Source organism: Penaeus chinensis, chromosome 35 (assembly GCF_019202785.1).
Source record: "Penaeus chinensis breed Huanghai No. 1 chromosome 35, ASM1920278v2, whole genome shotgun sequence".
In the NCBI taxonomy this organism is placed as follows: domain Eukaryota; kingdom Metazoa; phylum Arthropoda; class Malacostraca; order Decapoda; family Penaeidae; genus Penaeus; species Penaeus chinensis.
Genome location: NC_061853.1, coordinates 6,901,080 through 6,914,218, shown reverse-complemented (window position 1 = coordinate 6,914,218; position 13,139 = coordinate 6,901,080). Strand labels below are relative to the sequence as shown.

At 42.0% G+C, this 13,139-nt stretch overlaps 1 protein-coding gene across 1 annotated transcript in view; it reads right to left on the bottom strand.

Annotated features, from left to right (window-relative positions):
• Window positions 1-227: 227 nt before the first annotated feature.
• The window catches only part of LOC125044038 (nephrin-like), a 20,206-nt gene continuing 7,294 nt past the window's right edge, over window positions 228-13,139 (bottom strand). The window contains exons 3-12 of the mRNA XM_047640482.1: window positions 12,591-12,782; window positions 11,837-11,992; window positions 11,069-11,220; window positions 7,708-7,852; window positions 6,927-7,057; window positions 5,359-5,518; window positions 3,778-4,252; window positions 3,389-3,531; window positions 2,759-3,168; window positions 228-1,446 (exon numbers count right to left, since the gene is read on the bottom strand). Coding sequence (XP_047496438.1) covers window positions 733-1,446; window positions 2,759-3,168; window positions 3,389-3,531; window positions 3,778-4,252; window positions 5,359-5,518; window positions 6,927-7,057; window positions 7,708-7,852; window positions 11,069-11,220; window positions 11,837-11,992; window positions 12,591-12,782 — 2,678 coding nt within the window. The 3' untranslated portion in view covers window positions 228-732. The remainder of the gene's footprint in view (window positions 1,447-2,758; window positions 3,169-3,388; window positions 3,532-3,777; window positions 4,253-5,358; window positions 5,519-6,926; window positions 7,058-7,707; window positions 7,853-11,068; window positions 11,221-11,836; window positions 11,993-12,590; window positions 12,783-13,139) is intronic.

The following is a 13,139-nucleotide window of genomic DNA, read 5'->3' as shown; positions in this document are numbered from 1 at the left end:
ATATTTATGATAGATTTGTTGTCATCTTACAGGTAGTCTATTAATAAGATTTGTTGTCATCTTACAGGTAGTCTATTAATAATCAAACGTTTTATTTTTTTCTGGTAATAGCAGTTTATAACATCCTTGCACATGCATTCTCATTTAATTTAAATAATATATAATAAGTATATTCAACAACCATTTATTTACACTGAAGATTTAAACAGAAAGAAATGAAACACTGGTGATTAATGGCATTTAATTATGTAACAAAAATACAAATATACAAGTTGAATTCCAGTCCGAGTTGTCATAACGCGTTTGTTTGTGCAGAAAGTGGCCATATGCGCTTCCTGAGACATTTCTCTTCCTTACTATTTTCGGAGCATAAGTCTTATAGCAACGTTACTTTGGCATTATGTGAACAAAAGATGCGAAAGTATACAGAATGTATGCACAGATATAGACACATACAGACGCAGATACATACAAGCACATGTACACACACAAACACACACACACACACAAAGAAACGATTTACTGATAGCTTCAACTAAAGGACACCCCCTTTGCTAAGCTACAGTCCGAAAGCTTCATCTCCTCACTCTGTCGTATGCAAGTATCAACCGTGTTGTGCTCTACTCTCACAAGCTGAAGTTGGCGTCCTCAAACTTGAGAGGAGCTTCACGTCTGCTGGACAGGTCTGTGAGAGACATACACCACCGAGAACCACATCGGTGGCGGCGAGGGTCATATGACGCTCCCAACGCCACCGGGGTCGCTGGGTCTCCTGGCCTGGACCCCGCCTGCGTCCGGTATTCTCAGCGGGGATGAGTGGTTATGACGTCGGCCGTTGCAGTAGGCGTCGCTGACTTCGTCTTCTGCTAGAGGTGCCTTCGAGGAGGTCTTGGAGGGGCTCAGGTGAAGGTGCTGCTGCTGCTTCTCCGGCGGGAGGAAGACCCTCGGGGGTTTGGGTGGCGCTGGCAGGTCCTCGACGGAGGAATTCTCACCTGATTTGTGGGATTTCTTCTTCTTGGCTGCTGCTTTCGAGTCCTTGGAAGGGAAAGACGGGTTTTCCTGTTTGCCGGACTCGAGGTGAGGGCGAGGAGGAAATGGGGCGCTGTTCCCGCTGACTATTGGCGACGGCGATTTCCTGTCTGTTTTGGCATTTCTCTTGGTATCTCCATCGCAAGGATTAGCTTTGACTAACTTTGACATGCAGTTGTTATCTTTACTTGGAAGGGGGCTTCCAGAAGCGATTTGGAGGTTTTCTCGGCTCCTCTTGGAACTGGGAGCTAAATGCCCTGGCGTGTCGGAGGGGCGTGGGAGCACCGTCTCCTTCATGGCCAGGGGGGAGTAGGCGTAGCCGGCTTCACTCACCGGGCGACGCAGCATCGTCAGGTCGGTCACCTCCACCACTGACTCCACGTCTGAGTCGCTCGAGTTACTGCAGGAGTCGCTTTCCTGGAATTACAAGAAAAAGAATCTGGAAATGAACAAAACTAAACAACGTTTTTCGTTTTACAACAATCGTGTTTCAAAGTTCAGTGTTGAAACTTGGCAAAACACATACACACACACACACACACACACACACACACACACACACACACACACACACACACACACACACATACACACATACATCTATATGTACAGTACTGATATCGCTTTATGAATTTTCATGTTCATAATTCTACCTCAAACACAGTACCCCTTATTCAGAAACTTAGATATGTATCAAATTATTATTAGCAAATCATTATTATACTTCACTGATTCTGACATCTCATTTCAATATGATCTGTCAGTTTCGGACACCCTGTATTAGATGAAGTATAAAAAAGTCGCGCTTGAAAACTGAAATGTACCAACGCTGTGAATCTTAAACCTTGGGATCACCAACCACGTAACCCTTTGAAATATTTCTTGTCTTTTCTGCCTAGAGCATAGTGAACCCAGAAAAGATGACCTTGTAAAAAGAAAAAAAAAAATTATATCAATTATCTTTCTCTCTTAAGGAAACTGGCTGTATTGAACATCATCTACATGCAGCATTAACCTTAAATCTACATCATCCAAATGAACACAATTAAATTTTGCTAAACTGCGAAGGCCCGAAATTGAGATAAATAAATAAGTATATTAAAACAAAACCTAGCTAAGTATTAGGATTAAGTAGCGAACTTCCTTAAATTCCCTAAAACTCTTAAAATGGACTTAAAATGGACCCTGTTTTTCCCCAAAGAAAATCCTCTGATAAGGAATGGGGTTCTAAAACTAACCGAAGATAAGATGCATATCAGAAGAAATTATTTATTCGTCGCGATAATGACGAGAATTACCAAATGCAGTAGATAAAAATGTGGGCATACAAAAATTGCCTTTATTCCTAATAGCAAAACCAATAGGTAGAGGTGTGAAGCAAAAACTAGATCAATTAAAAACGACAAGAGAAAAAAGAAAAACAATATTGGTTTTCTTATTCTCTTTAGTTTTTCTTCGCTTTTCAGTGCTTAAGATGTGAACTTAATACCAATAAATTTATTAACTATTACATATAAATAGTCTAAAAGAACAGTAGGGAAGAAAATACACTTTTCTTTACCCTCATGAGTCTCTTGTTTCTCATTATACATGCATTATTACGTTTATATTTTTTATCTAAATCAGCGTTCCATTAAATAAACTAAACTGAAGCTTAGTAATAAAAGTAATAAAACCTTGTAAAGAATCATTACATGACATGTAGTTTTTTTGTTTTTTTTATCTGTACCTGTGTCTGTTGGCAATTGGAGATCCGCCCATTCATGTGTATGTGCGGCATGGATTTCGTCTTGACTCTCTTCCCCACCGCGGGCGTTCCTTGGCGACGTCGGATGGGCGTGTTGTTGTTCTCTGGGCTGTGGGCGCCGTCGGGTGTGGCTCTCCCGTGGGTGTGGGCGAGGATGTCGAGACTCCGGTGCCGTGGCTGAAGGCCCGTGCCGCCCTCGAGGTCGTAGCAGTCCCACGCACTGCCTGTCGGGGTCATCACGAGGTCGTGGGTGTGGACGGGCGGCTTGGAGGCCTTGCGGCGGGCGTGGCGGGCGATCATGATGCTCACGATGAGGAGGAGCAAGAGCACCCCGGCCACGCCCACCAGCGCTCCCAGCAAGGGCGTGAACCCGAGGAAGGAGCTCTCCGAGTCTGAGGAGAAGGCAGTGCGTTTAGAAAATATACCACTATTTAGGGAATACATACAACCACTTAATCGTTAATTGTTAATCTCTTCACATGTTTCAAGGTTCAACGAAACGATTAATGCAATACGAGCTGTGTAGCCTGCACAAGCAAACTTCAGCCTATACTACCAATAACAAGAACACAAAGTAACACATATAAGACCCTCCGCAGTATCACGACTTACCCCAGGCAGCACGTTGTTGTGCCCTGGGCGTGTGGACCTCCAGGCGCAGCGTTTCGCTCCTCCCACGGGCGTTCTGGGCGCTCACCCTCAGCGTGGCTCCTTTCCCGCCCTCAAGCCCCGCCACCACCCACTCGGGGAAGTCGCTGTGCAGGAGAGGAAGGCGTGGTCAAAAGGGCGGTTTAAGTGTCGGACGAGTGGTGGTGAAAGTAGTGATTTCGCATATACTTTTGGGGAGTCACGGTTAGTTTGTGTGTGTTATAATTCTTTTACATAAAGCCGTGTGTTAGAGTTCGTTATCATTTTTTTTTTTTTCTTTTTAAATACAACTCCCTGACATCACTGGTATCGACCCCTTGACAGTGAATTCCGAAATCCTCTATCTCTCTCACCTGCTTATGTTGGCCAGGAGGACGCCGTTCTGCCACGCCTCCAGCAGGAACACCTGGGGCAGCCCGCCGTCGAAGCCCTCCAGACACGTGACGGAGAGCGAGGTGCGCCCTTGGTCCTCGTCGGCGTGGCTCGAGGGCGTGGTGGAGCAGTTGAGGGGCGGGTCGGGCGTCCCGGCGGGTACGAGGGACACCACGCACGGATCCCGCTGCCGCCCCACGTCGTTGGTGGCGCGGCAGAGGAGCTCGCCGTAATCCTGGAGGCTGTGGGGCGTCACGGTCATGGCGGAGGTCATCCTGTCGGTGCGGATGTTCTTCGCCGGGACGCGCTCCTCACTCCCGTCCTCCTGCAGCCACGCCCACGCCCACGTCAGGTTGTGGGCGGGCACGGCCTCCACGTGGCAGGTGACGACGGCGGGGGATCCTCGGGCGGCTCCCTGGGTTCTCTGTCTGGCGACTCCTGCACACACGGGCGCGTCTGCAAAGGATTCAAATTCCTATTCAAATTCAAAGTCAAATTCACCTTCAAATTTAAATTTGCCTTCAAATTCAAATTTGAATTCCTTTTCAATTTCAATTTCAAAACTATTCCGTTAGTTACGACGATTCTCAGCACTTAATCCTCATGACGTGAATAAATAAATTGCTATGATGTCCATTCGACAGGTTTTTATTTGGAAACAATTGATTAGCTCTTAAATAGAGCGAATCTATATAGAGATATTTAACGCGATCTATAAATATTTTGTGGAATAATAATAAAATCACAAAGTTAGGACTTGGGAAGAAAGGAGAAGAGGAAAAAGAGCAGAACTGGAGGGGGAAGAGGCAAGAAGAAGAGATATAGAAAGACAGAAAAAGAGAAAGATAGAGGAAAAGAAGGAAAAGAACAAAGAGAAGAGAGAGTAAACAGAAAAAAAAGAGAGAGTGAGATAAAACAAACAGAGAGAGAAAAATGAAAAGAAAAGCTACAGACAAAAGAAACAAAAAGAAAAATAAGAATAATTTAAAGCAGACTATCAATTTAATCACTCCAGCGTCTTCAGCAAGCAAGCAAGCAAGCAAGCAACCCATAAGCAACCCACGACAATCAAAACAAAACACCACCACCACCATCACTATTATCATCATCAGCACCATCACAATCATCTCCACCACCATCTCCACCACCACTACTCCCATCAACCCCTCCATCACCCCCACCACCTCTATCCCCCCTTACCCCCACTTCCATCACCATCACCCCCTCCACTGCCACCCCCACTATCCCAACCCATAACCTCTACTCCCCCTCACCCCCCCACCATCACCCCCACCACCATCACCCCCACCACCACCCCCCTCCCCCACCATCATCACCCCCACCACCTCCCCCACCACCACCACCCTCCCCCACCACCATCACCCCCACCACCACTACCACCCAATCCATCACCCCCACCATACCCATCCACCACCTCTACCCCCCTCACTCCCCACCCCCACCACCATCACCCCCCTCACCCCCCATCCCCACCACCATCACCACCATCATCCACTCCCCACCATCACCCCTCACTCTCCCTCACCACCAAATCAACTCACGCCGGACGATGATATGGACAGGATTGCTGATGTTGCGTCCTTCGTAGTTGATAGCGGCGCAGGTGTAGGTTCCCGAGTGCTTCCGACGAAGGCGCTGCAACACAAGGCTCAGGCCGCTCACCACGACCCCTCCTGCGACGTCGTGCTCTACAAGGGCGCCCTGCGGAGGAGTGGAGTGAAGAGCAAGGTGTTTGGTCTTTCGAAATGGGAGGATTTTTTTTTTTTTTTTTTTTTTTTTTTTTTTTTTTTTTTTTTTTTTTTTTTTTTTTTTTTTTTTTTTTTTTTTTTTTTTTTTTTTAGGGGGGGTATCTTTTAAATTTTATGCGCGTCTTTTTTGTTTGTTTGTTTGTTTGTTAGATATATTGTGATATTCTTAATCTATAATCTATTTTTTTTGTCATTCGTTTATTTTTTTTTCTCTCTCTCTATTTTTTGCTGCCGCGTGTTAACAAAAATATGTTAATCGTTTAAGACTTGAATTATTTTTTGTATATTATTAGGAAAGAAGTGTCTGATCTAAATACCTATTTCCGGAGAACAAAAGTTTAGTGTTCCTAAGGCGTATTTATGTTGAGAAATAAGAAAACAGTTTAGCATTTCTAAGAACTATTTTCCTTTTTGTAGAAGAGAGACAGAAATATTTACGTACTTCTAGAATATGTATCTAAAATTCCTTGTAGGAGATCAAAGAAAATAATAATGTTCCTTGGCCCTTCAATTTAGAAATAGAGAGCATCTTGTGATAGTTAAGGCCATTTACATGACTGCGAATTTACGAAGCAATAAAATCCACGTGGCATTATTTTGCAACAATTCAAGTTCTGATATTATACGTAATATCATTCACTTGATGGCTTTTGATTATCTATTCATTTTTATTCTCCTTCAATGAACCGATGCATTAATAAGAATATTGCCCATACCACAGAAGTAACGCTTAAACTATTGCAAATGCATTTTCATTCTCTTAAATGTATTACAAGGGATAAATAATTTCCCGGGGCTATTCAGAGTACATGTTTTACCGTTCGTACTGTAATAAAAGCTTGTAAAGAATGCACATAAAATGCAATACAATAAAGATAGCATGCAGTACGTCCACAAGTTAAGATACAAGACGAAAGGTTTGCCTTTTACAATACACTTTCTGTTTCTTTTTCTCCCTTGTAGTTTCTGTAGACAAGAACAACGAGGACAAACAAACAACATGGCAAATAAAACAAATAATGACATGATGGCCATGTGACTATCACGAACAAAGAAAACAAAAACAGGAAAATTGGACGGTTCATGTCTATGTTTTTGCTGTTATCTATCACAACTGACTCGTATATCAATAAAAAATTGGATTACTTGCAAAAAAAGAAAAGAAAAATAAATCCTCAGTAACAAACATCTATCATATATTTAAAATAAACAACACATCGAAAATCACCGCAAACCCGAAGGTACTGAAAAAAAAAAGAAAAAAAAAAGAAAGAAAAGAGAGAGAAAAAACAAAACAAAAAAAAACAAAACATAAAAATAACAGCAAAAAAAATAGCACACACAAAGCACAGTACACTTACGTTATGATACCACTGGACGCGGATAACAGGTGGATTAGACTTTATAGAACACTCGAAGTAAACGTCGCTGCCCTCTGTGATAGCGCTGGGATCAATGGGCTTCCCGAGTTCCAGATGCACGATGGGAGTGTCTGGAAGAACGTGTGAGCGTGAGAGACGAGAGTGAGTGAGGGAGAGGGTGAAAGACAGAGAGTGAAGGAGAGGGGGAGAGACGAAAGAGAGAGAGGGAGGAGGGGTGGAGTACGGGAGGGAAGGGAGGAGGGAGGGAGAGAAGTTGGGAGAAGGAATTGAAAGAGAGAGGGAGACAGGAAGAGAGGGAGAGAAGGTGAAAGAAAGAGAAAGAGGGAGAGGGTCACAGTTAGGAACGGGAGAAAGAGGGAATGGAAGAAGAAAGGGGAAGTGAGAGAAGTGAGAGGAGAGTGCATAGGGAAAAAGTGAAGGTTAGGGTGCAAAGAGAGAGGGTGAGGAGAGAGGGCATTGACAAAACAGAGAAGGGGGAATAGAGAACGAGAATGAGAGCGAAAGCGAGCGACGGAGTAAGAGAGAAGAGAGAAGAGAGAAAGAGAGAGAGAGAGAGAGGGAGAAAAGAAAGAGAGACAGAGAAGAAAGAAAGAGAGAGAAACAAAGAACAAGAGAGGCAATAACCTCCCTCGTCATACATGACAAAAAAATCCCACTCAAAAGCAAACACACACAAACATCAATAATAAACACCAACACATTCTCTCAACTCCATAACAAAAGACCAGCAATCAAGAACAAAATAAAAGTCACCACTCACAATGAACTTCCAGCTTGACAGAATCGGTGAGTCGAGCGTGAGGTATGGCAGTGTTGACAGCCATGCACGCCAACGTTACCCCGTCGAAGTCCCTGTCCACTTCTAACGTTAGCGTCGCTGTTGTAACGTTTCCTCCATCCTCCATCTGCAGAAACGTTTGTAGTAAAGAGGTCATTGATACCATGTAGAATAAATTGCCCTGTGTACTTTTTTTCCCTTCCTTTTTTATTCTTAGTATTCATGTACCTGGCCGTTATATGCTAATACCTGCCATGGAATTATGTTGCCATAATGTCTAGCAGGGCCTATAAAAGTGGAAATCTGAATACGTAATTATCCTTAATTACACACAATTGGCTTGGGGAAATATACTATTGTAAACAAACCACGATAGTATTATGCCTCAACGGTATCATAAACCCTATCGATTCCGAAAGAGTTATAATAACAATGACAATAAAATCTAGGACTGATGTTGTTTAGGAGCGTAATAATTATACTCTTGTTATATTGCTATACAAATGAGTCGGCTATGAACTGCAACATTACCGTTCTTTTCCCATATATATATCCATCTGTGCTGTTTACATGGCCATAGACTAAATATAATTACAATAAAATTTGAATAAGGATATATCACAAATCCCTAAGATCTCCCAGAATATAATAACAATAAGGTACCCGATTTTTTTTTTTTTTTTTTTGTGTGATAACGAAGGATAATGCTGATATTAGTAACTTTGACATTAATTGCAACTGGACAGGAATCTACTACTAGCATTTAATTAAAAGCAAATCCAATTGCCTTCTGATATCAATTTGTTTTTGATGCTTATTAGTGTGTTTACGATGACGGAATAATCGTCTCAAATGCAATATTAATGATATGTAATTACTTGTTCCCTTTGCTGATCTTGAACAACCGAACTGTACGATTTTCCTCCTCCTCCTCCTCCTCTTCCTCTTCCTTCTCTTCCTCCTCCTCTTATTATTATTATTATTATTCCTTCTTCTTTCCCTTATCCTCCTCCTCTTCATTTCTTCTCCTCTTCCTCCTTCTCTTTCCCCTCCTTCTCCTCTGCCTCTTCCTATCCACTTTTCTTCCTCTTCCTCTTTTTCTTTCTCCTCTTTCTCCTCTTCCTTTCTTTCTCATTTTCCTCATCTTCCTTCTCTTCCTCATTCATCTCTTCCTTCTTCTTCTTCTCCTTTTCCCCCACCCCTCCTCCTCCTCTTCCTCCTTCTCCTCCTCCAACTCCTCCTGCTCCTCTTCCTTTTTTCTCTACCTCCTCTTTCTTTTCATTCTCCTCCTCCTCCTTCTCCCAATTCTCTTCTTCTTTTCTTCTTCTTCTTTCTCTCCTTTTTCTTCTTCTTCTTCTTATCTTCTTTTTCTTCTTCCTCCTCCCCCTGTCCCTCCTCTTCCTCTTCCTCTTGTTGCTACCGTTCTTGTTTATCTCTCTCTTCGCATTCTTCCTCTTTCTCTCCTCTTTTTTTCTTCCTGTTCTCGTTCTTGTCCTTTTTCTTTACCCTTGCCCACTCCCATCTCTCCTCCTCCTTTCTCTTTTATTCTCCTGTTCCTTTCTCTTTCCCTTGCCTCATATCTTACGTCTCTTTCGAATACTTAACATCCAAAAAATATATTATATCAATTAAACACATGATATAGATACCTTACTTTGCAAAAAAAAAAAAAAAAAAAAAAAAAAGCAAAGACATTACTAAACAGATAAAACAAACTTACAACAACAGAGTATGTTTAAACAAAAAAATCTAAACTGGGGGGGATATATTTCATAGGAATCTACGTCATAAGATTTAGATTCTAATTAAAACAGAATCACTTAACTAATGGGTAATCTTTTCTAAAGGGAGGATCTAGGTAATCCGTAGGAGTAATAAGATACCTTTGTGAGAGTGAATTTCTAATTAAGTTTAATTGAAAGCTTTCTATATTTCTGTGGGAATCTTTGATTATTTGGGGCCATCTTTCAATTGTCTTTTTTTCCTTAATTTACATAATCTTTAAATTGTTTTGCTTTCCTTAATTTACATACTCTTTAAAAAAATATATGTCCTTAATTTACAGAATCCTTGTTGTCTTTTTTCCTTAATTTTCATAATCTTTTAATTGTTTTTTTTCTTCTTAATTTACTTAATCTTTGAATTGTGGTCTTTTTCTTAATTAACATAATCTTTAAATTGTTGTCTTTTTTCTTAATTTGCATATTCCATTTAAAATTGGCGTCGCCCATTAATAACAGCGTATTAAAAGACATTCGATATAAAAATAAGTAATTGAAACAAAACAATAACAGTAATAGCATTGAATAGACTCCATATCAAAGATTCAAAACGAATTTGAACAGATAATCACAATATTCTCAAATCCTAACGTAAACACACATAGGCAATACTTTAACCCCAGAAAAAAAAAACTCGTTACATCACACTTCAATTACATAATCTAACACGTAACTTGAATATGATATACAACCCTTTCACCAGTTAAGCTGAAGCACTAACCTACTACACACAATTATGTAAACTAACTCACACACACAAGTTAGGGAACCGTGTGAATAAAACAACATTTGAATAAACCATTTTACGGACAGAATGGAGTATACACATCTACACATAAACTTACAAACAAGGAATTCTGGACTGCTGTTCATAATCAATACTTTAACCTATAAAGCTGCTTCGCTAACTTAAGATGGAACTTTGCCATCTTTGCCAATGTTCAAACTTCAATGAGTAAAACTTTGATTTTCAGTTTAATTATAAAATAAATGGACTGGATCTTCATGAATAAACCCTGTGAATAACGCACTATTTTTTTTAAACATTAGTATACCAAAGCTCATTCACACACAACGCGAGCTAAAGCAAAAAAGATGGTGATGATGAAAAGAAGAAGAAAAAGAGAAGAAGAAGAAGAAGAAAGACGATGACGAGGAGGAAAAATGAATAAGAAAAAGAGAGAAAACAAAAGAATGAGAAAACAAATCCTGCTCCCACATAAACTAATAAATCCAGACCTACAGACATACGATCCTCACTTTCACACACACACACGCGCGCGCGCGCGCGCACAAACAACACGCACAAACATAGACACACACACAATTACAAACACACAAACAAACACAAACACAAACACACACACACACACAAACACAAACACACACACAAACACACACACACACATACACACACAAATCCTGCTCCCACATAAACTAACAAATCCAGACCTACAGACATACGATCCTCACTTTCACACACACACACACACATACACACATGCGCGCGCGCACACACAACACGCCAGAAATCAACACCACATAAAAAAAAATCAACTCACGGCGTGGTGTACGGAAGTGAGGTGTGAGTGACCGCGCCACCAGGAGAGCTGGGCGGGCGGGTGAGATCCTACGCTGCGACAGACCAGCCTCAAGGTCGTTCCTGCAGACACCGCCACGCCTGAGCCTAGGATCTGCACGTCGAGCGGAGGCACTGGAGGAGGAGGTGAAGGTGAGTGTAAGGAGAGATTTGAAAGGGGGGGGGGGGGGGGTATGGGTTGGGGGGGAGGGAGAATTAGCGATTTTGGAAAGAGGGTTTGTCTAAAATTGTGATGATTCTGTTTCTTGTTTATTTCTTCTATGACTTTGTGATCGGATATACTTGAAGAACATGATACTGTACATCAGCATCAGCATATAAATATATATATATATATTATATATATATATATATATATATATATATATATATATATATACATACATACATATATATATGTATATATGTGTATATATATATGTATATATATTGATATAAATATATATATATATATATTTAAGTATATAATATATATATTAATGTAAATAAATAAATATATATGTATACATATATATATATATATACATATATATACATATATATAGATATATATATTATATATATATATATATATATATATATATATATATATATATATATGCATGTAAGTATATACACGGTCAAGCAGAAGAAGAAGAGGAAGACAAAAAAAAAAAAAAAAAAAAGCAAGAAAAAAAAGAAAAAAAAAAGACACAAAAAATAACAACAAAATCCAAAATCAAGCACCCACGCGTGATGTTGAGGGCCACGGAAGCTGTCCTGGGCTGAATGAGCGTCGTCTTGCTCGTCTGCGAGCTGAGGGGCGTGAGGGCGTGGCAGGTGAGGGTGGCGCCCTGCAGGTCCCGAGAGGCTGTCACTGTGGCTGTCACCTCGACCATGTCTTTCCCTGTGCGTCGAATGGAAGGAGAGTCACCTCGCGTACGGCAGGAAAGCATGCAAAGTTGTTCTCAAGGTGAGCGTGATGGGTTTACAAGTCGGTAACAATAAAGGATTGTGTGCTTTGATTGCGTGATGAGGTGTTGCCAGTTGTGCATTTTTGTACTTCTGTGTAATATCTCTTCTGGCTTATTTATCTTTATTTTTATTAAGATATTTCTTTCGAATACGTGGCTAGGAAATACTTACATGACTAAAAACAAAAAGCATACATACAATTACTGAACGAAAATAAAACATTCATCTTTCCCTTCCCAATTTTTTTTTTTTTTTTTTTTTTTTTATCTTAGTTGATTTGTATTCGAATTCGATGACAAATCTATCCAACACATTCTTACGGATAGATTTACTGATCTATCCATCTACACATCCGCCAAACACCTCACCCTAACGTCCAAACCTCCACAGAAACAACCCAAAAATAGACCAAAAATCACCATATCCCACACGACTCCCCCTCCCCCCCCCCCTCTCCCCTCCCGCGGACAACCCCCCCCCCCACCCCCCACCCCAGACCCGACCCGACCTCCTTTCCGTGAAATCCTTACCCGAAGTAATGTCCGTAGAGGCGTCCAGGCGCTGCGGGAGCCTCGTGCCCTGTCGCCACCAGGTAAGCGCGGGAGGAGGACGCCCCCCGACGCTCCGGCAGGTGAGCTGTTGTCGAGAGCCCTCACTTAGGGGCCCCACGCTCCCCACGACGCCGATCCCCTGCCACAGGATCACGGGGGGGCCTGGGGGCACTGAAATGAGAAAAGGGGGGTGAGTGGGAGGGCCAGGGGGCACTGAAATTAGAAAAAAGGGGGGGAGCGAGGGAGACTTGGAGGCACTGTAATGAGAAAAGGGGGGTGAGTGGGGGGGGCAGGGGGCACTGAAATGAGAAAAGGGGGGTGAGTGGGGGGTAAGGGGGCACTGAAATGAGAAAAGGGGGGTGGGGTGAGTGGGGGGGGGGCCAGGGGGCACTGAAATGAGAAAAGGGCGTGAGTGTGTGTGTGGGGGGGGGGGGGGTCTAGAGACCCTATAGTGACAGAAGAAAGGAGGCGAGTTTAGGGGGGGGGGGGTTGACCTAGAGGGCACTGTAATGAGACTAGTGACTGGGG